Source organism: Gopherus flavomarginatus, chromosome 19, assembly GCF_025201925.1.
Source record: "Gopherus flavomarginatus isolate rGopFla2 chromosome 19, rGopFla2.mat.asm, whole genome shotgun sequence".
Taxonomy (NCBI): domain Eukaryota; kingdom Metazoa; phylum Chordata; order Testudines; family Testudinidae; genus Gopherus; species Gopherus flavomarginatus.
The window spans coordinates 15,587,754-15,613,893 of NC_066635.1; the positions used below are offsets into that span (position 1 = coordinate 15,587,754).

The 26,140-nt window shown below is 44.8% G+C and overlaps 1 protein-coding gene across 1 annotated transcript in view; it reads left to right on the forward strand.

Moving 5' to 3' along the window:
• Nucleotides 1-26,140, forward strand: part of MNT (MAX network transcriptional repressor) — a 67,785-nt gene that overhangs the window by 15,765 nt on the left and 25,880 nt on the right. Inside the window, exons 2-4 of the mRNA XM_050929160.1 lie at nucleotides 8,530-9,115; nucleotides 12,061-12,102; nucleotides 12,769-12,880. Of these exons, the coding sequence (XP_050785117.1) occupies nucleotides 8,530-9,115; nucleotides 12,061-12,102; nucleotides 12,769-12,880 (740 nt within the window). The remainder of the gene's footprint in view (nucleotides 1-8,529; nucleotides 9,116-12,060; nucleotides 12,103-12,768; nucleotides 12,881-26,140) is intronic.

The window sequence follows — 26,140 nt, forward strand, 5'->3', positions numbered from 1 at the left end:
TATCTGAATTGCCAAAGCTCAGGAATGCATACTTCATTCCATCTCCTATTCACACCTGAATCCAGGCCCACACATGTGCCCAGCTGTTATCTACCTTTGGGTCAGCAGGGAACCATCTCTTGAGAGAGGGATTGGCTCCACCATCACCCACTATGCATGTTCTTGTCATCGGTTTCTCATCTTCTCAGCCCCTCTCTCCGCAGTCTGGGATCTGCAAAAGTAGAAAATAGTCTTCACACTTGCAATAGTAGTTATTTGTAATGGCCTTGTCCTGCCATTTTCCAAACACAACTAACAGTGGTCTCAGTAGATTATAGGAATGAGGACGTGAGCTGCATCATGAGTATTATTTTATTTTACAATGGTAAACCAAAAGTATTGTGTTGCTTTTGAAGTCTAAGACCCTAATGTGAAAAAAACAGCTTCCTCCCCATCCCTTCTTTGTCAAAGTCTGTCCCTTTTTCCTATTCCCGACTAGGGGACTCCCACTAGAAAGATCAAATCAAAGCATGTATTCATTTCAGAACTCGGTTGTAGCTACAGTGTCCTGCCAAAACATTTATAAGCAAACTTTAGCTCAATGGCATTGTCCTCCATACAGCTGCTTATTGCTTCAGTCCACTTGCGATGCTGGGTTACGTGATGTTTGCTGTAACATAAGATGCTTATGTTAGTGCTGCACTAAAACATGAAATGACCAAAATGCGCCGATACAGATGGTCTTTAAAAGCTGAGCTAAGATCCATTTCTAGCACAACTTAACAGAATTTATTTGTTCCATTTTCCCCAGTCCTACCCCATGAAGCAACCAAACTGCCAGGAAAGTAATCCTGTGTTTAATAAACAGTTAATTGACATGTTATTCAATATACACTACTAACATTTTTATGAGAGGGCCTGTTTAGTTAGGCAGCCAACCCACATTAACATCCAATGGGATTTTACCTTTAAAAATCTAGCCCTAATTCTCTTAAATTCTTTTGGAAATTCCAGCCAATAGGCACGTATATAGAAAAAAATTACGTGATTCAGAGGTAGAGGAAAAAGAATTAAACACCTGGGAACCGATCCCCAACCCATTTTAAACTGGTGTCAATTGGGAGTAAGTACACTGAATCACACACTGGTGTAAAACCGGCGTGCGATCAGTCAGAGCTTCTGTGTGACACATACAAGTTAATAGAGTAATTTTCGAGTGTTCCCAGCTACCTGAAATATTAGATGGTTCAGATATATACTGAAATGTGTCAGTATGTTGGACATGCTTCTCTTCGCATTGACTGCAGTGAAGTTCTGATTTACGCCAAGGGAATTAGGCCCAATGCATAACTAATTGCGTGTAGAGTTATGGAATGTTCTCTCTCAATATTCCAGCATAAGATGACTGATTTGGCAAAGGCAGGCGCTCTTTACACCTGATTTATGAATGCTGACGGTCTGTCCAGTTAGGAACACTAATAACAGCAGGGATCCTTCAAATTGTAGTCTTGCAAAATGTGTTTTCTTAAAAGGCCGCATGCAGCCTGCTCCTTCAGTGAACTTCTGCATTCTTGACAGTGGCTGCTCCTGACTGGTGGTAGCAGGAGGCCTGGGTAGCTCTGTCTGCAGAACTAGTGCTTGTAATTGCAGCTTGAGAAAATGTCCAGGCCAATCGAAGGGGAGGCGTTAGACTTAAACCCAGCAGATTATTAGATAATGGAGTTAGAGTCCCTGCCACTGTGTGCTTTGAACCAGTTAGGCTTTAGTACTAGTCCACTGGTCAGAGAATGTTGGCGCTGCTTCCTGTATCCTCATGTGACATGATTTGCTGTCCTGTTTCTGTTGCTGCTAGCGGTGCCGTCCTCCTCCTTTATTATGTGCAGCCACTGTAGTTGGGTTGGCAGCTGAACTAAAATCCTCAGCCCGAGGGACTGAAATCTATTCACAGAACATAGGCAGCTTGTGCGGTGGTAGTGAAAGTTTCCCTATTCCAGTGTGCCTCCTTTGTGACCTAGAGTGATCCCTGGGGATCACAGGGGGGTTCCGCTTTCATGGTCCACTCAGACCTTGTTCTCTTTGCTGAGAATGTCAAAAGCAGGTCACAGTTACGAGGGTGAATTTTGGGATGTTGACCTCTGTTCAGCAATCCGTGTGGGCCAGAAATACTGGTGACTTGTACATGAATGTCACAGACATCACGTGTGTCCTACATGTTGGATTTGTATGAGATCATGTACTGGCTTGTAGGTGAACTAATATGTAAGTAGCCCTTTATATGTGTGTATGACTGTAGATATCTGATATATAGTATGCCATTTGCTTCTATATCGGGGCATATGAAGTAGATGAAAAAAACTTGCTTGAGACCACCCAAGTTATGTCATACAGACTACTAAAAAGCTCTTAGATGGACTTAAAATCATAGAATCATAGAAATGTAGGGCTGGAAGGGAGTTCAAGAGGTCATCTAGTCTCACATTGAGGCAGAGAAGTGTTTGTCTGACCTGTTGTTAAAAATCTCCAATGATGGAGTATCCACAACCTCCCTAGGTAACCAGTGCTTAACTCTCCTTAAAGTTAGTAAGTTTTCCTAATATCTAACCTGACTCTCCCTTGCTGCAAACCAAGCTGATTGCTTCTTGTCCTGCCCTCCGTGGACATGGAGAATGATTGTTCACCAAGTTCTTTATAACAATGTTTTACATATTTGAAGACTGTTATCTCTAAACTAAACATGCCTATTTCTTTCAACCTTTTCTCACAGGTCATGTTTTCTCAGTCTCTTATCATTTTTGTTGCTCTCTTCTGGATTTTTTCCAATTTGCTCACCGCTTTCTTAAAGTGTGGTATCCAGAGCTGGACACAATACCCCAGCTGAGGCCTCACCAGTTAGGCACAGGTATAAAACTGAGAAGGAAGTCTGTTCCCTGTGGTTTGATGCATCTACAAGCACTGTTTCCATCCCTTGGAATCTGCTTCCCAGAGGTATATCGGGTGTGATTAAGAGAGGTGTCTTAGGCACAATTTTCCTTTTTGCATTTTCAGGAGCAGATGCCAGTTCAGGTCCTATGTGTTTGTAAACAACTCGGGTCATTGATCTACTGGTGTCAGATTTGGGCTACAACATCCTTGAAATGAATCCTGTAGCACAGGGGAGCCCAGCATTTGTGATGCCGAAGGCCTGATGGGCAGCTTGTCGGGAGCCTGAGTGAGGGCTGTACCTGCTTTGCAGATGTATTTACATAAATATTTCTGAGCAGTAGTATGTGCCTGTAACCTTGCTTTCCTGCACTCGTATCTTCCTGGATGAATTAAATTTGCTCATTGTATGATTTTCACTAACAACACTGATCTGTACATTGATTAGCTTTGTCCTCACTTTGGGGTCACAACACAAGGGCAGCTGCAAGCCACATTCTGGGGTCTTACACTATTTTTATCCCGACTTAAATACCAGGAGCCAGGACAGACATTCATTCATCACTGACTTCAGTTGAGTTATCCCAGGAATGAATTTGGTTTCAGGATTTACCAGCCCTAACCAGACTTGCAGTAAGTCCAGGAGTTTCTGTTTATCAGACCAGTATTTAACTTCTTGCAACTAGTTAGAGGTTCTCCTTCCATCCATCACAGGCAGTAAAAACTGGCACCAGCGTGGCGCTGGTGACATACTCCTTGCCTCTGTGAGCACAAGTGCCCAGCAGCTCTGATGCTGGAATACCTGCTCAAACAATTAGTCATCAGGTCACCCGGATCGAATTTCCTCTTGCATTCTGTGCCAGGGCCATCCTGTTGGTTCTGGCTGCAAACCAGGCTGCAAATTGGAGCAAAAGAATTGCAAACAAAAGGGCTTTTATTTATTCGTTCTTAATGTTGTTTGGTTTAAGTGAATCAGTCTGAAATGGGTGGTAACTCAGGTTTAAAACCATTTACATCAGTGGATTTCTGCTGATGGGTTTTTGCCCTTACATCTTCCTTTTTTAAAAAACATGTTGATAATGTTATTTTCCCAATATCGCTTATATTAGAGGAAGCCAGAGTCAAGGTTGGCACCCTGAGCCAAACACCCCCTTGCTTTGAGGACGTCCAGATCCCAACTTCATCACCTTGCTCTCCGTAACAGGCTGAATCCAAATGCTGTGTATGAATGTTCTGCGACCTTAGGAGAGTCCAGATCACATGTGAAACGCCTTCCAAGCCGGGGAGTTTCACATGCTTTCCAGCCAAAGTGCCCCCATCTCACTGAAAGGGATGGAAACCTAGTCCTAGGTTTTGAGCATGATCCAAAGGCTGCCTTCAGTTTTTCTGGACCAGTGGTTCTCAAAGTTTTCTACTGGTGACCACTTTCACACAGCAAACCTTTGAGTGCAACCCTCTTATACATTAAAACCACTTTTTTATATTTAGCACTATTATAAATGGTGGAGGCGAAGCAGGGCTTGGGGTGGAGGCTGACAGCTCACGACCCCCCACATAATAACCTTGCTACGCCCAGAGGGGTCATGCCCCCCAGTTTGAGAACTCCTGCTCCAGATGCCGAGGTCTACTGAACCACCAAGTCCTTGGGCCAGGCTGTGGTCCGGTTGGGTTTATGCTTTGCTTATTACTACTGCTGAGAAATGAACCAGGATTCTCAACATTTGTAGGCAGCAGCTGTAATAGAGGAGTAAAAGGGAGGCTTCTTTCCCTCCTCTGCCTGAGCCAGTAGGAACCATGCTGAGCTGCCCTCAGCTGGAATTTGCTCTTTGCATATTTTACACTTCCTGCTGCAGATACTCTTCCTGCTGAATTTTGTATCCCCTCCCTGATGCACTGGGCCAAAGTCTGCTTTCTCTCTGTGGCAAACCTGGTTGATTCTAAGCAGGTCTGTGCCAGTTTATCTGAACGCAGAATTGGGCCTGAATACTTTTCTGTGAGTGGGTTGGTGGGAGGAAATATCCTGTCTCATGTCCTACAGTGCGCATGCATGTTGGAACGGGACAAGCGTTCTTTCAGAATCTGGAAGAACATTGTATTCCCCCACCTCCTTCCCCACGTGCCCCACAAAGCAACTTAACTAATGCAAAAAGCTTTTGTTTTTAACAGAGGAAAACGGCCATGAAGTGGAACTGAGCTTTCAGCTGTGTGTATGTGAAAAGGATTATTTAGCTGTGTGTGTTGGAAGATTGCTTGGTTTGGGGTTTTCATTTTTTGTTTTGTTTAACTTTTATTTAGTTATTCCCTAAAGGGAATAGTTTTATCAGGGGTGTTTGTTTTCTCGTACAAAAGGGAAACCCCCTATTAAATGTAGGTTGATGTGGGTTTCTGTTTGTTTGTTTAATTTGACTACTCTTCCCACATATGGTGCTGGCCAATGTACTGTGGGGATAGGAGTCATCAAAGGACCAGGTGGACAATAGAGGAATTGCATTACATTATAAGTAAAGCGAGTGATGTGATGTATAGATTTTTATGGTGGATGAAGAACAGTGTTAGATGTTTGGGGTTCATTACTGACTCAGGGCCAAATTCTGCTCTCCCACAGTAACTAAATGCTTCGGTGGAATTACATCCATGGCATAGTATTATTTATATTGTGGTAGCCCCTTGAGGCCACAACTGAGAGCAGGGACCCATTGTAGTAGACTCTGTACACACAGATAATGAGAGATGGTCCCAGTCTAAACAGAGACCTAGACGGGAGAAGCATCTTGCCCAAGGTCATACAGCAAATCAGTGTCAGAGCCAGGCATAGAACCGAGGTTTTCTGACTCATAGTCCGGAGCCCACTCCCTTGGACCACACTGCTCCTGTAGTACAGAGATGATCATGGCTAGCTTCAGGAGGTGAAGATGCCAGCCCTGCTAGAATAAGCAAGTGCTCAAATTCCACTTGCTCAAAATCCCCATTTTCTGGTATTACGAACCTCCTTTATATCCATCCTGTTTTGATGCTGCTGTTTGGGGGAAAGTAGTAAAAACATGGAGGTCCTGGTGTGCAGTGTAAATATGTTCACTGAGTCAGACACCTTACATACACACAAGGCCTCATGCTTCATAGTACAAGCCAACCACTAGTTTCTCCTGTGGACAGTTGTGTTTGACAATTGTAGATATTTCTTGCATCTTTCTCTGAAGTATTTGGTACTGGCCACTGTCAGAGACAGGATACTAGACTAGATGTATCCCTGCTCTGATACAGCCTGGTAATTCCTTGGTTCCTAAGTATTTGTAGATCATTAAGAGGGAGGAGAGGTCATTGGTACACAGATGCAGTCAATGGACCAGATTTGTGACTGCAATCACTCCTGAAAACTTGAGGGCAGTGGATTATCTGCCCATTTCAAAGGAGTGAGTTGGTTTTCTAGATGTTTGATTTAAAGCTGGGAGGTGTTGAGATTCCACGTCAATCTGTTTTTTATAAATAAATTTCAGTTGTGCCGTATTTGCACTATGAAAGCCAGAGACCTGGAATGTATTTCATGAGGTTTATTTTGCTAGTCAGGACACACACATTTTGCCTGGTGTTGTCAAAACGCATGGCCACATGCATGTCAAAGTTAAGTTAAGGGGCCGACTATAATGCACAATGGCAAAGAAATGTAGTTAATGAGCCTTACTCTCTTCTCTGAACAGTTTCACATCAGTCTGTGGGTTTCAGCTGGATTCCTCCTCACTGAGGGCTTTATGCAGTTCCCATTGAAGTCAGTGGCCAACCTGCCACTCACTTCAGTGTTGCTGGATCACACCCTCACACAGCTGTAAATCAGAAGGTTCTCCAGCCCAACAAATCCATTCTGTCCTGAACTCACCCCAGGAAGACCAATTTGAACCACATGCCCACTGTTGATATAACTCAGCCTTTGAATGTGCTGGATCACATCTGTGTGAATTCGAAGAGAGGCATGCCTGAGTCTGTAGGGTTTGCCAGTCTCTCACATACAGGATGTCCTTAGGGAGATGGGGCTGCAATGATTTTTTTATACTGGATGCCCTCATTGTCTCTGCTGTCTTTGGGCCTGATTCTGCACCCATTGAAATCCATAGGAGTTTTGTCATTGCAGCTTTAACAGTTGCAGGACGGGGGCCTTTTAAAGACATTCAGCAGCCCCTTTGCCTGTTTATAAATGAAAAAGGAAGAACTGGCCAGATGTGCTGTGGATTGAATTCTGCTGCAGTAAATTAAGCTACACAGTTTCTTTCTAGAAGAATATAGGCATACAGAGCTTGGAGGATAAACATACCGGGAAAAGAGTTCTCTAGAAATGCACTGTTTTGAGAGTTCAGTGCAAAGGGCCTACTTAAAATTGTGTGACAACATAGGTAGGCAAGGACCAAGGCTTCCTTTTTCTTAAGTTTCCTTGTTTTGTTTTTTTCTCATGATGAAATGTTAAGAACAAGCTTCTGGGAGGCACAGCGTTAAAATAAATGCACTTCATGTTTATTAACGCCAAGACTCCAGATTTGTAACCAGAGTTCAGAGGTATTTAGAGCTGAGGTTTTGCTTTGGACCTGTCTCTAGTTCAGGGTATAAGATAATAGCTATGGGGGCCAAAAGGGTATTCCCTGGCCCAACCAATATGTACATTATTACACAACTAGCTAGGCCTGTTGTGAAAGGGTTTTTATCATCCTCTGAAGAACCAGGAATAAGGCCAGTACCCGAGGCAACATGCAGATCTTTATGATCTGTTGGTCTTGTCTGGTCTGGGAAGTTCTGTGTAACCATAAAGGCAGTCGGGCCCAGTCTTCGTGTGTGTGTGTGTCTGTGTGTCAGATTTTGGGAGGAGGAATTGGGCCAGGACATCCGCAGTCCCACTGCTTGAGACAGTAGGGGAAGGATTGTCTAGCACTATGTCTCTTTTAAGAACATAAGAACGGCCAGACTGGGTTAGACCAAACAAAGGTCCATCTAGCCCAGTATCCTGTCTTCTGACAGTGGCCAATGACAGGCGCCCCAGAGGGAATGAACAGAACAGGGAGTCATCCAGTGATCCATCCCCTGTCGCCCATTCCCAGCTGCTGGCAAACAGAGGCTAGGGACATCATCCCTGCCCATCTTGGGTAATAGCCATTGATGGACCTGTCCTCCATGAATTTATCTAGTTCTTTTTTGAACCCTGTTTCTGCCAGAACGCCTGGTCTCACTGCTGCTGGGGAGAGCAGGCTGGTTGATTTGTTGTTGAATGTGTGCAGGACCTTAAAAACTGAGGGTTAACAAGCAGTCCCTTCAGTTTCTTTTGCTGAAGGTCTGGTCGTGAAGGCAGCTTGTGTTGTATTTTAATAATCTATGCTTGAATAAAGGGAAAATGGAGGGAGAGAGCAGCATGATCCAATGACTGGATTGCAGGACTGGGAATCAAGAGACCTAACCTCTATTCCTCACTCTGCACTGACATACTGCGTGGCCCTGGGCAAGCCATTTCATGTCCCTGGGCCTCAGTTTCCCCATCAGGAAAAGCGGGTGAGGGGGGATACTGATACTTACCAATTTTGTAAAGAGACCTAAAGATGGAAAATACGGTGTCAAAGGGAAGTGCTTCACTATTGGCGCTTTTTGTTTCTTTTACAGAAGAAAATGAAAAGCACGAAAAGCTCCGCCTAGAAGGAGAACAGGAGCAGAAGAAGGCCAGCGTACAAAGGGTTAACAATGCCTTTCACCCAGAAGAGCCAAGGAATGAAATCCCAGCAGTGCCCGCCTCTCCCCCTGCACCAGCTCCTCCTCCTCCTCTGCCGCCACCCCTAGCACCCCCCATATCAGTCATTCCCATCCCTGTGGTCACTAGCTCACCTCAGCAAGCAGCCCAAACCACTCTGTCCCCTCCGCTCATACAATGTCATCAGCCTCTCATAAGCACTCCCAGCATCAGCAAGGAAGTGTCATCTATTGCACCTGTTATACAGAGACCATCCGGCCCACTTCTTCCAGACGTCAAGGCTGCTACGCCCCCTTCAGGTAGCCCCAAGCAGTTACCGCAGTATGCAGCTCCAGTACTGGCCATCTCTCAGCATCATGTGGTTCAGCAGCCAATACAGCCCCAGCCTCAACCACACCAACCTCTGCAGCAGCACCAGGCACCGCCTCAGCAGCTCAATGCTCTTAAGCTGGCCCCGGCAGAAGATGCCAAACCAAATGAGCAGAAGAAGAGACCTGGAGGGTGAGTCCCCAGAAACTTATAAACCGTTGTACAAATACGTCATGTTGCCGCGATGTAGGATCTTTGGAGAGCTTGTGAGGGAAAGGAAATGGAGGAGGAGTAGGGGAATGGGATTTCTGAATACTGCCTCAAACTCGAGACATCGCTGCTTTGTGGAGGGTTCTCTGACCCTGTCCATAGTCAGATCACAACCATGCAAACTCCATGAGCATTTGAATACATTCGTTGGTGGTGGGATTTTACCTTGGCTTTCTCTGACCAGAGCACAGGTTTTTGTCTGACCCCACACTACATTATAAAACAGTTCTCTAGACTACCTTTCTGATCTGGAACAGTGCTCAGGCAAAAAACCTGTCCCTGATGGCCAGGTAAACCATGCAGGGACCCCCTTAGCAACAGCTCTGTTTAAACATGTCATTACAGTATCCCAGTGCAGACATCATCGTAATTATTTCTTTCTGCAATGATCATTTTAAATTCTAAATTAAATGAAAGGTGAGCACACGGGCACCGTGCTTCACGGAGAAGGAATGCCCTGGCTCTGATGTGCTGAAAGTAACAGAGCAAACATGCTCACGTTTAGCTCTGGTGGTTGAGGTCTTTGTGGTTGGTATCTTTAGTTCAAGAATTAAAGGAGAACCTTCTTGAGACAAAATTATACCTAACCAGTAACTAAAGTCCCCGCTTTAAGCAGGTAACAGGTACAGCAGAGGTGAAGGCTCTGCATGCTGCTCCTACGCTGTCCTGGAAATATGTCTCAGTCCTGGCCTGTAGAGATCACCTTTAGGGGTAGGGACGGCATTCAGTCCCTATAGTCCATTCAGCCTTCCATGCCTCTGCTGAAAACAAGGATGCCAGATGTGATGCTGGCCTTTTTGGTGTGCATGGCTGTTCACCAAGAACTGGGTTGTACCAAGCAACGAAAAGTGGCATTGTCTTTTGCTCATTACCGAACTGAGCTGGATTTGTACCTCTGGTCAAGAGGTTCAAAGCTCCATAGTCCATTGTTTATCTCCTGTGCTCTCCAGGCCCCTCTGCATTAGTTCTCGGCATTGCTCTGATATGACTGACAAAACAACAAGAATGGAGGGCTGTGAATTCTGCTCATTTGTGGAGAGAGGGTGCCTGGCATTGCTGAACAGTGTCCTCCATCCCTGGGCTGACTGAGGCATGATATTGACTCTCTGCCAAGGGGGAATCTCATCTTGTTCGCCTCAGCCAAAGGACAATGGCTGAGAGCAGGGGAGGGCTATATGGTATGAGAGAAGATTAAAGGATCCATAGTGTCTTTGGGGGATGCAGAGTTTTCTGTCCTCTACCTGCTTTCCTGGGAGCAGGGATAGAAAAGAGTCAAAACGGGAAGCTGTGAAGAGGATGGCAGTTTTTCTCCTCAAAATATGATTATAATTCCAGCTAGAAAGGTTATGATCTTCACCGCTTGATTATCAAAAATACCAGTTGCTACCAGGATTGCTTGTGAAAAAGAGATTGCTTGTACAGATGGCTAGACAGACACGTAACTGGCCCTTTGTGTTCATGCAAGTCCATGGTCTATGCAATTCCAGTGATTACGCTTCCTTAATAAGTGAGCAGTTGGGTGCCTGATTTTTGGGAACAGGCCCTAAGTGTTCGTTTCTCTTTGTAGAACTAGCTCTGTTTTTGTGCAATGGGAAAATTGCTGCTTCAAAATGGATCACCAAAGCCCCAGTCCCTGGGTCAGTTTCTAGGACTCTGCTTGTTGTAAGCAGCCCATCTCCAGACTTGCACCCATTATTTCTGGAGGGTTCTAACAGTGTGCAACACACTTGACAGTTTGGTTTCAAACATGATATGCTTGTTTCCAGGACAACAGGACTATTAAGTTTTGCTCTCTATACAAGGCGTGCCGGGATCTAAGAGCGTGTACCATACCCTGAGCAAGCCACCTTGGAAATGCTACCCTGTTTAATGCATGTGGGTCAGACACCTCATGGTCTCTTCAGAGCTGTTGTCTCTCCAGAGCTGCTTGTCCAGACACACGTATATGGAGAGATATTTTATTCGGCTCTTGGCTATTTATTTTTAATTGATTGAATGGTTTTAGCCCTTATTAAAAAAATGACCCCACTTTCAGCATATTTTTAATTAAAGGTAAATCATTTTGTAGAGACTTTGTGGATGATACTAGAGCTCTCTCCCTGTCTAACAATATACCATAGAATCTGAACACCTGAGCTAAGTTGTAGTGAGGTGGAGGTGACGTTGGTGAATTCATTCTGAAAGAAGTTTTTCTCTGTTTTTATGCAAATCTGGAGCACCTAGCCCCTTACTGTCTTTGTTGGGCAGTGACTGGAGAATTCTGTTTTCCTTGATTATATTATTTCATATTTATATTTGGTTACATTATTTCAATTGCAGCAGAAAATGAAAAGCTTTAAAGTAGGCCTGCCAAGTAGCATATGTTTTAGTTTATAATTGCAGAACTCCCACTCCAACTGGTGGGTGGGCATGGATTAGAAATGGGCCTGAAATCTGGCTCCAAACACTCTGTCAGAGCTTGGATACTATAGTGATTAGTGGTGTATACATACCTAAAATTCACACTACTGTAAATACCTCTGAGCTTTGCATCTTGTCCCCTCTTTAATGTATATACCTAATATACTAACTGGAACCTATATGTACCTAGTATACAGTATATACATTATATATTGTGTATGTATATGAGATATGTGTGTGTGTTTATAATATATTATTTACATCTATAGTATAGATCATATATATAATAGGTCTATATTATATTTACAAATAATACATTATAAATATGTCTGATTTCTGAACACTTTTCAAACGTTCTTTGCAATCTCCCCCTATATCTCAGATACACACACAGCTGCAAGCTCAAGCTGAATGGACATAGTTCTAACCCTGACACTGAGTTTATCTTTGTTCTGTTTGGGTTGCAGGGTTGGGACCAGGGAAGTACATAATAAATTGGAGAAGAACAGGTGCGTAGAAAGCCAGATTTTTGTTTATTGTAACACCCTTTCTTTTGCTTGCAGTCTATAAATACTCGTTTTTCTAGAAAGACTTGAATGAAATTTGTAGTGATTTTAATTAATCCTATGTTACCCGGCTTCCTTTTAGCTGACTCTTGTCTCTGTTGCTTCCTAATATGTTTTGCTTACTACCTAATTGCATTACAATAACCTTGCAAAGCCCTGATCCAGCAAAGCACATCAGCACATGCATATTATTATTGTTGCTTATCATTGTATTAAAGAAGTACCTAGAGGCCTCACCTGAGATCAGGGCCCCACTGTACTGCAACTAAATAGTAAGAAACAATCCCTGTCCCAAAGATCTTACAATCTAAATAGGTAAGTGGTGAGAGGGAAAACAGAGGCACAAAGAGTTGACAGGACCTAAGACTACACAACACTTTATTGGCATAATTGGGAATAGCATCCCGGTCTCATATGCTCCCGTCCAGTAACCTATCCACTGGAATACGCTGGCTCAGTTTTAAGAGTGCAAGTAATCCCACTGACTGCAACTCACCGGTTTAAATGCTTTGCTGGATCAGGCCCCAAATTAAGTCCTAATCCTCAGTCAAATCACCCTTTTGGTTTGTGGTCCCTCAAACTGACGTGCAACTCCTGTTGTTTCTTCAGACGTGCACATTTGAAAGAATGCTTTGAGACGTTAAAACGCAACATCCCCAATGTAGATGACAAGAAGACCTCAAACCTCAGCGTTCTAAGGAGTGCCTTGCGATACATCCAGGTATGGCCTGCTGATTGGAGAATGCTTTACTTGATGGAGCAAAAATCCAGTATTACGTTTTTTAAAGTTTATTGTTTTAATCTTTGGTTGAATTCTTTTGGTTTCAGTGCTTACAAAGGTAAAAGGAATAGGGAACATCTCCTTAATTTATAGTTGTCATTCGTAACTTGCAAAATTTTCAGCATCTTTGGATCTGCTAGGACTACCTTGTGTAATCCAAACGCCTGTTGTCAGAAACTCCTAGTTAACCAATGGTCATTCATGCCCCTGAGAGCAATCCAGTTTGGATCATATTTCACTCTGGCGCAGTGGGCCACCCGGAGGATTGTGCAGCACTTAAACCTGATATTAGGGAGCTTAAAAGGGGACGTAAGTGGTATGTAACCCAGGCGCTGGTTCTCTGCACCTCTCTTGCATTTTTCTCCCTGGGTACCTAAAACACTAGTAGTTTTTGTGACGGTTTTGAATTTCTCTACAATTTGTGGGGAAAACAGGGCTGTACTGAATATATGATATGCTCTATGGCAGGAATCTTGAGCTACTGGCCTGGAAGCTATGAGTGGTTGTGATGCAGGAGTTGTCAGTGAGAGATTAAGGATAAAAGTCAGCCCTTGTGTAAGGAGGCCTGACTCTTGTTGAAATTGGTGCACAAGTTTTTCATGATTATCTATAACTAAGTGTGGCACTGTCAGTGGTGAAGGCCGGAAGCCTTGTTCATATGCATTGCTCTGCAGATAACCAAACACCTTTCCCTTCTTTAACGTTTGTCAGAGTGGTTAAAAAGAAATTCCCAACACGGTACTCTGTGATTTGGAACGTTACCGTAAGCATGAGTTAAAACTAGCTTTGTTATTTAAGATGGGTGTTTCCTAAATATCTGTACATGTGGTATATTATTGCTGACTTTCAGAGTTGCTGAGCACCCACAGCTCCCAGTGACTTCACTTGGAGATTGAGGTGCCCGGCAATTACTTGCCTACTCTCAGGATGAGACCATTACTCATCCTTCGGCTTTCTTATCATCTTTGCTCAATTTTTTGTTGGTTTGTTTGTGTTTTGCCAGGAGGGCTGCCTTCAGTGGGGGTGTGGAAGCCAGACAAATGTCAGTGGGAACCAGCACCTAAAATCTGTGTAAACAAAAGGAGCAGAGCTGTGTTCCCGAGAAAGGTCATTTCTGGAGACGCAGCTGTTTTGCAGCTAATGGGCATCGGGAAAGTCGTGAGCCTTTCGTCTGATTTCCAAAGCAAGTTTCTGTCAGTAAGGGGTTGAGCTTCCGTTTGTGCTGACAGAGACAGAGTGAGCTGATCGCCTCCTCTCACATCTGGGAGTCGAGTCCGAAGTCACGATGTCACGAACAGAGACGTCTCTGGCATTGTTAGCTGACGCTCTGTGAATATTGATACAAGTGCAGATCTATCCCCATGCAAACTCTGTTCACAAGCAGAATTCTTATGCTGTGCCTCTGGAATGCAGCTTAAAATTCTCCTGAGGATGTCATTGGGAATGATTGGTTCTCTCTGTCTCTGTAGTCTAGATCCACTGTAAAATGCTTTGAGGGTTAGGAACAGTGCAGACGGCAGCACCACACTGTAAACAAATGTGCAATCAGATCTGTAAATCGCTAAGAATTAAGCTCTTGCACTAGTTACAGCAGAATGTTTTCCTGATGATGGAGCTGTTTGTAAGAGGAGGATAAATGTTTCCATTCAGTTAATGATATATGTGGTCATGTCCTTAAGTGCCTAGGAAGCATAATCTGTGTTTAGGACAGTCCAAAACGTGGCCGTTGACTCAGAAGAGCAGCGCGCTTCCCATGAGTTTCCACCATGTGGTATCTGCTTCAGTTTTATCTCTGAAGTGCCTCCCCTTTGCTCATCCATTCCTGACTTAGGAGGCTGGTCATTATTTGTGCAGACCTGAGTGGCAAATGAAACTAATGTGATGCTGGGTTTACAGCTGCCCAGTTGCCTTTGAAAAATGTCTTGGGAGCTGTGTACTGTTTTGGGACGGCTTGGGGAAAAACACCTGCCTATGCACTCATCTGTACACCACCCACCGATTGGAGCTGGAAGGCATGTCAAAGGTAGTCTTTCATTGCAGCATACCTAGCCATTCAGTCAAGTGACAAATGCAGAAATCCAGGCCATTTTGATGTTGTTGTTTTGATGCCAGCTATTACAAAAATGGCTCTGAACTAAAGCAGATCTTTGTATAATTATCCCTATTCATCCTTCCGTTAAGTTCACAACGACCACATTGTGGTGTCAGAGCTTTCAGGTGCCTGCTGTTCATTTCTTCCTCCTTGTAAAAGCCACTTCTTGTCTTGGAAGTTATAAGCAAAGAAAAAAGAGAAGGCGAACGGGTAAGAAAACAACGCAGCAGCTTCCTCTTCCCCTTCTGATCCAAGAGTGATCTCATCAGCTTTCGTCTAGTGAAGTCCTTGGTATGTTTCAGCCAGACTTGGAGAATTGTGCAGCGTGGGGAATGAAAACATAACTGCGCAGCTGACCAAGCCAGGTGTGAAGAGTTGTTAAATGGGGGGGCAGCAATATTTGAAGCCTCTCCAGTTTCAGTCTTGTCTCTGGAATATATCCAGTGTTTCAGCCAGCCCACAGTACCTGTGTTAACCTCATAAGGGCATTTTGCAGCACCCTCGGTGAACCTTCTGTAGGAGATAGCCTGGATTGCAATGTGTATGAATCCAAATGCAGTGGGTAAGCTCAGGGTAGCTTCTGTCCCCATAATCCCAAGGTTCACAATAAGAGAAAGCACTAAGAAACAAAGCGGGGGTGATTTCCTCTCAAAAGTGCAATGCACTGGTGTCAGAGATTGGCATGAAGATCTTCACAAACCCATCTGAACAAGGCTTTGACTAGTCCAGAGAATGAGGGCTCTGGACTTTAACCATCAAAACAGTTAGGCCATTGATGTCAGTGGAGGATTGTCCGGATCCTGTCCTACCTGTGCTCTGCTCACATGTGGCCCTACAGGTAACTGAACTGTTTCAGTTTCACTGTGCAAGGTTAGGAAGGCTATGGGGTGTGGATGTCTACCCACCTGCCCACTGTGGAGCTTTGCATCGTGGGGATTACATTGGTGGTAACGCAGGCCAGGGGACAGGGCTGGGGGCAGGTGCATCTAGATAGTGGATGCACAGTGCTTGTAGATGCTTTTGTGGATTGTTGTAGCATTGTGACGGGGAGGTGGGGAGAGGCAAACTCCCACAGGATCTGTGCACTTTGCGTTTGTGCAAAAGAACAGCATTTCGGCCTGGCTGAGGAATAAGGACCAGAAGGCCAAGCATGATTGCCATTGCAATTTCATCAATGTTGCTAACAGGACTGGTTAGGCTGCTCTTATTGTCTGGTGAATCATTTCTAGAAGATATTTTGAAGTTTTGTGGTAAGAAGTGGAAGATGGGCAATTCTGTGCTTTCCTTTTGAAAAACACCTCTACAGTCAGATTCATATGTCACTACCAATTTAGAACTTGCCATGCTGGTCATAAGAAAATGTGTTACCGTGGATGGATTCAGCAGGGCTAGTTGGAAGCTGACAGTCTGTCTATCCTTATATAAAAGATTTAATATAGTCACATTTTGGGCACTGAGGGAAATAATATGCTTCCTCCCACACACACCAAAAAAAATCAGTACAGTCTCTGGTAGCCCTTACATCTCTTTCTTCCTGCCATTTCAATCCCCAAGACGAGACCAGTAGAGCAGAAAGATACCCCAACAATCCTGCCTCTGAAACATCACAGTAGTTAGTAATGCATTTCTCCCCATTCCTCGGTAGGGCTGTGCCTGCTAGCCCTACCCAGGGCGATGAGGAAGTGAAGCTAATTAATTGGTGTTTGCACTAAGGAGACAGTGTGTGGAGTTGATTCGTTATAAGTGTAGGGGACCCAATTTGAAGTTGTCATAAGTGTGTGTGATTCTGTTGGGCAATAGTGGAGCAACACCTGCTTATGTATTGATGAATTTGCTGCAGAAGGGGAATCATTACAGGTCCCCCCACTTTGATTATTACCTCTGAACACCAGTGCAGTGGCCTGTTCTTCCCAGTATAGGCAACACTGGGTTGTTTACATATAGCCACGTCTGAGTCTTGTGCTGGGCTTGGAGGCTGAGACAGGAATAGTACTGCTAATTTGTATTGTATGACTCCCCACACACTAGGACCTCATGCTATGATCCTGGCAGATCTCACAAGCTAAACCAGGTCAGGCCAGAACAGTACTTGGAGGAAAAACCCCAAGATCACTTCGGTGCTGTGAGAAGTGATATTGGTGATTCAGCAGGTGGCACTTTTTTCACGCTGAGTCAATAGTGAACCCAAATTCCAGCATGGTGTCAGGGGACTGCTGGCCAGGCCTTTAGAGTGAGGATGAACCGAGGCCCCAGCAACTTGTAGGCATAAAAGATCCGAAGGCCTTTTTCATAAAAAAGCGCAGAGAAGTGCGATCAGGGTGACTTCCCCTCCCGAAATCCCCATGACTGTCCTGTTGTAAAATTCCTTCTACCACCTGCTGATTGAATTTCAGCTCTGTTATTCTTGCTGCATACATCGGGGGCCTACCATCGTGTGAGGGAGGTAGATGCACAACTTCTTCAGTTTCAGCTGGCTAGTTTTGACTTCCTCTCCTAAATGGCTCTGGAGTGTTTCTGTGGCCTGTTAAGTAGCTCAGAGATGGGCCACAATGCTTGATTCTCTCTGTAAATCTTTTTGGGATCCTTCAAGATAATATCATTCCCCCATCCCACCAGGGGCATGTTACAATGCTAGCGGGATGACCCAGTGCTGCCTCCAGAATGCTGTCCTGGTGAATCAATACACGTCCCTTTTAATGTGGCCTGAGTAGGCTACATCATCACATCCTCCTGCTTGACAGAACACCCCCCTTTCCGCTATTCTTCTGTAAATGCACACATCAGTTTTACACCCACCTCCCTTTTGTGTCTCCCCACCATCCCTGGGGGCGTGGCAGAGCAGTTTGGAGCAGATGGATTAGATCAAATCTCGGGTTGATTCTTGGATGTCAGGGGTTCAGTGGAATGACCTAGTGGTGGGGGGGCTGCAAAGAGTGGAACCCAGCTCTCCCCAGGCCCAGGGTCGTGCCTTAGCCAGGAGCCCGCGCAGACACACAGACCGAGGGGGCTGTAGGGGTAGCATTTCGGAGTCAGAGCTGTTGGATCGGGGCGTGTAAACGCCTGCCAGTCTGCAGGGCGGCCAATGCCGGCCGGCCGGGGGAGGGGAGGCGGAGCCAGGCTGTGTGCAGTGCACACACCCCGGGGTGCAGCGCCTGCCTGATGGCGGTGAAGGTCGCGGTGACCGCACCAGCCCGCCCTCTTCCTTCCCCTCCGCCAGCAGCCACGTGTGCAGCGAGCACATGGCGAACGCCCGCGGACGTCACCGGCCGGGCGGGCTGCGCGGAGCTGCCGAGCCGCCCGGGGCTGCCCTGCTGCGGGGGGAGGCAGCGGCCGCCTCTCTGGCAGGTGGGGGGTTGTAATGCAGGGAAGGAGCCCCCCGGAGAGCGGGGCGTGTCCTTGGGGTCGGGCACCGAGAGGGGGGACGCAGCTCTGCAGAATCTCAGAGTGAATAATAATCAGAATTAATGAAGGGTAATAAAGCGATCCTTCAAACCCCGCTGTAGCTTTCGCTTTTCGTAAGGAAAAGAAACGGGTCAGTTTCACTTTAAGTCAGGTTCCTGCCGGAAGGCAGCAGGGCAGGGTGAGGGTTTCAGAGGCGCCAGGGTTACTTACAAATGAAATACCGATGGCGTTTGAATTTGAAAAGCCTCGGAACCTAAATGTGGGGCCACCTTCAATCCGACAGCATCCCCGAAACGGTAGTGCTAGGGTGACCAGATAGAAAGTATGAAAAATCAGGGGTGCAGGGTAATAGGCACCAAATATCAGGACTGTCCCTATAAAATCAGGACATCTGGTCACCCTAGGTAGTGCTTTCAATGTCAAATGTACAATCAGGAATATATGTTCCCCGCAATCCCCCTTGGCCACCCTCTTGGCTTTTTGCCAGGTATCTATGCATAATTATTGTTTGCAACCATTTTTTTTTCAAAGTTTAACACCCCCTCAAAAAATACAGCGTGGGATCCACAGAAATTATGAAGGGTGAAGTGGCAGCCTGTTACATGTAGGCTGTGCCTTTACTGCAAAAAAAGAGGTTTGTCTTTACATCAAGATAACTATCTTGCTGTAAAAATCACAGTGGAGTTTTTACTTCAGTTACCTACCTCAAGGTAAAAATTAGACTCCAGTGTAGGGTTGAGCCCAACTATAAAAACTACCTGTGCCTCGTCTCAACTAGGATTTTACATCGAGTTAGCTATCTCAAGCCAAAAATACACGCTCCTTTTTTGCAGTGAAGACATAGCTTGAGTGAATGTACCTACATATCTGGTACAAACAGTGAATTTACCTAATGCTGTCTGAGTCTGTCAGAAATTCCCTTCCTCTTTTCCTCTACTCCCCTTCCCCTACCAGCTCTCCTCTCCTTCTTCCTGTTTGCCAGAAGCTGGGAATGAGCGACAGGAGATGGATCACTGGATGATTACCTGTTGTGTTCATTCCCTCAGGGGCTGGAGCACCTGGCACTGGCCACTGGCGGATGACAGGATACTGGGCTAGATAGACCTTTAGTCTGACCTAGTAGGGCCATTCTTATGGTCCTGAGTACCACAAGAAGCACTCAGAATCCCAGCACTTCATTAACAGAGTTGACACTTACCTGTTACTCTCCATTGTGGCACAGGATTTGTGCAAGGGAGAGTTAAGAAGTCTTGACACAGCAAAATAGTTCAGCACAAGAGTGAAGGACTTCTCATGCCCCGCCCCCCATAAAGAAAACTTACGATAAAATTAATCCCCTTCAAAACAAGTAAGCCTTGCCAACTCTGAAGCTGCAGTTAGCTGATGCTGTGTGCCCTCAAGAAGCGTCGTGCGAATTCTGGAGCATCTTTTCTGGCAAAAGACTTTTCCCCCCTTTCGTTCCAGCTGGAACTTCTTGGAAATGAGCCTGTTTGTTTCCTTGCTTGGATTTAAATATTTGTGTCTGCGTCACATCAGATAAATCAGACAGTGAAATTCTGAACGTCCCATGTAGCTGTCCTTTTAATTTATCCTCCAAGTTGGGTTTGTGATCTGCAATAGCAAATGAGGATTTCTACAATTAAACAAATTATTGCGCAAAGAAATTAGCCTGAATGCAGTTGGAAGTTAATACTCTTTTAAAATAAACCTCCAGGCAATGTAGCAGTTGTTCTGCAAAGCACCTTGCTCCAGTGCTTTCAGTGGGAGGGACTGTGCCCTGTTGGTTAGAGCAGCTGACTGGGCCTTAGGAGTCTTGTGTTATAACCCAGGCTCTGCCACGCATTTGTTGTGCAAGCCACTTAACCTCTCTGTACCACAATTCACTCTGATGTAAAATATGGGTAACAATTCTTAACTCATACAGGTGTCGTGAGGTTCAGTATATCTAAAATGCCTTGAGGTGCTGTGAGAAAAGGTGCTTTGGAGGAAGTATGAGTATTGTTTATTTAGTATATTCTTTTGGTCGAAACGGTGGGCCAGATCCTCATCCTAAGTGCAGTGAAGCCCACTCAGAGCTCAGGGGAGTAAGCTCCCTTCTTTCAAAAAACTGGGGAACCTCAGAGATGTGGAATTGAGCCTGTCTCTAGCTATGCTGAATAGGGCCCTGCCTTCCTGGCCAATAAGCATATACATTGTAAGTGGAGGATAGAGAGGAGGCAAAGCATAGCCAAGAGTCTAACTCAGATAGGAGTTTTGTTTCTGAGCATCTTTTGAGTTTGAAGGATTTCCCTCCTGCCCCTACCCCTCCAGGAAGCATGTAAGCATCTTAGCTGGGATATATATGAGGCCCTTAAGCAAGGCTGTGTTTCTCTTCTATTTGTGTTCTCAGACCATGCTCATCACCATCATCTCTGAACACTTGCCAGGTGCAGAGGTTATTTTCTACTATGTGTTAGTTTAAAACAAGATCCAAGTGATTAGCTCACCGGGTAACACGAGGGCATCAGGACAGTCAGAATCAGCCTGATCAGTGGCTACAGACTGAGTCAAAGCCTGACAGGTTTCAGAGCCCACTGCAAGCCCTGTTTATTTGCCAAAGCTTTCCCACTCCACCCAAAGTCCAATGCCAACTAAATAACAACCTGCTTACAAAAAATAAGACCAAGCTGAGCTTCCCAGAGCTTACAGAGGCAGAATCCCATTGTGAAGGCTGTAATGGACAAAGACATGCAGATCTAAATTACCATGTACAGGGCTTAGCTACTATGCTGGTGGGTGCTGTAAAAGGCATAAAACAGACAAATATTAAGGCTCAGGCAAACCACGGGAATGTTTACGGTTAGGGGGTGTCGGCTTAGTTTATTATTCACAAAAGATGTCTGCCAGCCCTGCTTCCTGTTCCTGGTTTTGTATAGAGTAGCCATCAAACAGATGGAAAATAATGAAATATACCAAACTGTGATCTATCAGCTATATTTGGCATGAGAAGGAGCAAAGGGGAGAAGGGTAAGAGTTATTTGTGCCTTGGGACAGATGGAAAGTCAGAAGTTAAATTCTGTCCTGAGTTACACCCGGTGAAGTCAATGGGCTTGTACGGGGACTAAGCTGGCACAGAATTTGCCTCCTAGGCATCCATATGATCATCGGCTGGATTCTTGTTTCGGAAGTCGACTTTTATTCAATGTGATTTTGGTTGTAGCCATAGATGTTTGGGGAGTTGTATGAATGATTTACTAAGAAAGCACTCGTCACAGTAAGGGCCTGATTCAATAGAACTGCTCCAAACCAGCTGACTAGAGAGGTATTTTTTCCCCTTTCCAAAATAACATAAAATAACCTTTGTTTTGTTTTTATGAAATGTCCTCTCAGTCCTATTCCCCGGGGCCAAGAGAGCACATCATAAAACCCACACGCCTTCAGCTGGGAATAACTGGCTCTGAGAAGCCAAGCATTACATGGATATAGACCCTGAAATAACCTCTCACCCTAGCATTAGTTCCTCCAAATCCTGGTTGAGATACATTGGCAGAGTTTTGTGGGAGGAGCTTGCACTTCAGCTGCCCAGGTGATGTTCTGTACCGAGTCTAAAATAGCAGTGAACACGCGGCAGCTTAGCTTTTTAGCTTGGGTTAGCAGCCTGAGTTCATATTACTGAACCAACTGAAATATTGTCTCAACCCTAAAATGAGAGAGAACCAATGTGGTTTCCATAGAGGTCAGTCTACAATCCATGCTATATGTACCTTGTGGAATGCAGTGGAAAAACAACTAGAGCGACACAAGGAAGTTACCATGTTTGTAGACTTTGCAGCTGTTTTTCAATCAGTACAGTGGTTACTGCTATATCAGTATGGGGTGCCTGAGGATGATGACAATGACATCAAGTGGATGAACAGTTTTGTCTATCTGGGTAGATAACTGACAGCAGGAGGTTCAATAACCAAAGAAGACAATGACTGCAATGGTGGCATCATGTCCAGCATGTAGAAGAAGGTAGAGTAGTTCTACAAAAGGTTTACAGAGCTGAGGTCAAAGGAAGTAGAGTACAAGGCCACCCACAAATGAGGTGGGAAGATGCAATTTTAGAGGATTTAAGCCTGTATCCTCTCATACTGACTGTTGACGAAGGGAGACAACTTGCAAGGGATCGTTTGAGATGGAAATCCATTCTACATGATATCGTGGCCACTTTATAGCCATGTGAATCTGTTGCTGCTCCAGACTCCCCTATAAGTTTTAACTCTGGCTAGCCATGTTTCTTTGTCTTCACTGCTATTGTAAGCCAAGTTAAGACTGTGTTTTTTTGCAGTGTAGACAAGTGCACACGTGTCTGAACGAGGTAATGAACTGCAGTTTCCATGGCTATCAATCTGACTCCTTTCACAGGAGCTGAATTCACACAAAAAATGGAAGTATAATTGAATTGAGCTAGTTGGAATCTTTTTAGATTCCCGAATGAATCTAGTGTGTTGTTCATTCCTAGGGAAGAGTGTCTGACTTCCTCATCCAATTACAAGTACAAGCTTCTTCATTTAAAAAAACCCAAACAAACTTCAAATTACAGAACATTGACCTCAGCTCACCTTATGACTAAGTCATGACTGTCCAAAGCAAGATTACTATCGCTCATCATATGCAAGCACTTCGAAGTTAAAGCAAGGAAGAAAGTTCATAATTTATATTCATTATCAAAATGAAGGATCAGTTGCTTGATCCATCAGATGATTGACGATAGAAATAATTCTTCGGTAAAGGCTGGGTCTTGTTCAGATTCTGGTCCAGTGTATAAGGTCCTGGAGTGTGACTCAGGAGGTGTTGGTTCTGTTCCCAGCACTACCGCTGACTTTTGTGTGATGTTAGGCAAGTAGCTTCATCACTTTGTGTTTTGGTTTCCCCTTTGTCTTTTCTATTTAGATTCTAAGTTCTTCAGGAGAGGGCCTGTCTATTACTATTCATTTGTACAGTGGTGGCCTCATCTTGTGGGGGCCTCTCAATGCTACTGTAGTACAAATAATATATAAAGATAGGATTCCCAACTTGCTACAAGGGGTAGAAGATTGCTCATGGATCAGTTTGTCCATGTTAATTGGTAATGATCAGAATGCTGCTTCTTATCAAGTACTTTTAGTTTTTTACTTTTGTCCTGAGATTTCAGTTAATTCCAGCCTAACCTCTCTCATAAATTTAAAGTGGAAAAAATTACTTGCATCACTTTAGGTGAACAAATTATTACTGCAAATTACCCATCCACAGGGCCGGCTTTAGGCCGATTCCTTCGATTCCCGTGAATCGGACCCCGTGCCTCAGAGGGCCCTGCAGTGTCCGGAAGAGGGGCCTTGCAAGGTAAGGCCCCGGAAGACAACTGCTGCCAGGGAAGGACCCTCCACTGAAGTGCCACCTGAAATGGCGGCAACCGATTGAGCTGCCGCCAAATTGCTACTGCTATCTTCGGCTGCAGTTCAATTGCTGCTGCTGTCTTCGGCAGCATTTCGGCCGCAGCTCTTTCAAATCGGGTCCTGCACGGCCCGAAGCCGGCCCTGCCCATCCACATTAGTAAGCAGCAGCGAAACTGACTACCTGAGGGCAAATCAGTACAAATATAATCCAAATGATGTCAAATTAGCACAGCTAAGAAATGTTAGTCCTCAGTCTCTTGGCTGATCCTGTAGAGGAGAGGGCTGGGGATACACCATTGTCATGAGATGACATGAGGGATCTTTTTGCTTAGTGGCAAATGAATTTGCTGAAAGCCCCATAGCTTAGTTCTGAGTTTTCCAGTTGATATCACAACACCTCTTGTTTGTTTTAAGTTGCAGTTAGTACCACCTAATCAGAGCCTGGATACAGTGGTGCTCTATAAGGGATTCATCCTGCATGTGCAGAGGATCAGAACAAAGCCTGTACACCACTTTACATCCCACGGAAACGCTCAGACTAGTCCTTAAACGGTACGTAGTCATGCACAGGGGTGAAATTCACACTGCACTATGAGCTTGCTCCTGCATCATTGAAATAAATGGAAGTTTTGTCACTGACTTCAGTGAGTGCTGGATCAGGCCCTATAACAGAAAATCCCCCCGTGTTTGACGAACGCTGCGACCCATGTTCATCCCTGGAGTAGTATACACAGTGAACCCCAGTTGCACCATGTCTAAATTTGACCTTACCCTCTATTGTTCTTCTATAATGAACTGAGCTCATTAAACTCTAGTGCCACAACAGCTGAATTACTGATCAAAATGCCCGAAAATGAGCTTTGGTGTCCAATCCGATTACTACATTTTTTTCTTTCTCCACCTTTTGAAAGTACAAACATAACCCCGTTCGTTCCTTTTTATTTTATGCCGATTACTAGAGAAATGACCTCTTATAAAACTTGCCTGATCAGAGCCTGCCTCTGTTCGGAGGATTCCTCCTTCATGTGGCCAGCATTCACGTGCCAAGTGCTGCCTATTCATGTTGTTTACCTGACCTGATCCGTTGTTTCCATCTCATCTAATTAGCCTGAATTTCACTACACAGAATAAAGGCTTCCAGCAGCAACAGGCTGTGCTCATGCACTAGGGTATTTTGTAATCTGCAGGTGTCAGAAAGAGGAGAAACTGACTTTTTTTTTTTTTAACTCACTGATAAATTTATGTGGAGCAGCAGTTTGTAACCCTGTGTTAAAAGTATGATATAGATTGGAGGTGAGATATAGGGGCTGGAGTCAATGGGAGTTTTGGGGTTCACAAGAAATGCAGAATTTAGCTTCTGTGACCAGTTTCTCATCTCATGTAAATCAGCGTGGCTCCATTGACTTCAGTGGTGCTATCCCAGTTTACATCAGTGGAGCATCTGAGCCCTAGAGTTTAAAGGGCCAATCCCGTGCGGGCTTTCAGTCCATTGGTGCTGGGGGCACTCGACATCTTTCATGCCTGGGTCCGAAGATGTTCAGATCTGCGCCACCATCGTATTGTCCGGAGGGATTCTACTCTTCTGCCGCTGGCTTCAGGGGGAGCAAGTCAGGACTTATGAGAAATCTTGCAATATGGTTTTGATTTAAAAATTGTCACTGTTGGAGAATCTACCACAATCCTTGGCAAATTGTTTCTGTGGTTAAGTACTCCTCTCGTTAAAAATGTACACCTTATTTCCAGTCTGAATATGTCTATCTTCAACTTCCTGCCATTGTTACATTTGACAATAGTTGCCTTCCCTTTGAGTAACTCGCATATTCATTAACCCGAAGAAACGTAGGATTTCCATACTGTATCAAACAGTTGATACATCTGATCTGGCATCCTAGCTTGAGCAGTGGCCAGTGCCTGACTGGGTCCAAAAGCAGCCACAGAACAATGAAAAGTTCCAACCCACACGTACAGCAGCCTTTGCCAGTCGTGGAATTCTTGACACAACGAAAGATTCCTCCTGGAGGGCTGCAGCAGCCAACAGATGACTTTTCCGTTAGCATGTTTGACTGCAAAAGACAGTGTGATCTGTTGCATAACATGACCCTGCTCTTTTTAAAAATCCAGCCCCACTGTTTGTCTCCTGTTGGATGGATGATCGATGTGTACGTTAGCTTAACCATGGGAGATGGCGGTTTTCTGACACACATGAGGTCACAAAATGGAAACAGGGTTTTAAAAATTAGTTTTCTTTTATCTGTTTTAAATGTTAAAAAGTCTACGCCTGTCAAACCATTATCACATAAGCAATTTAGA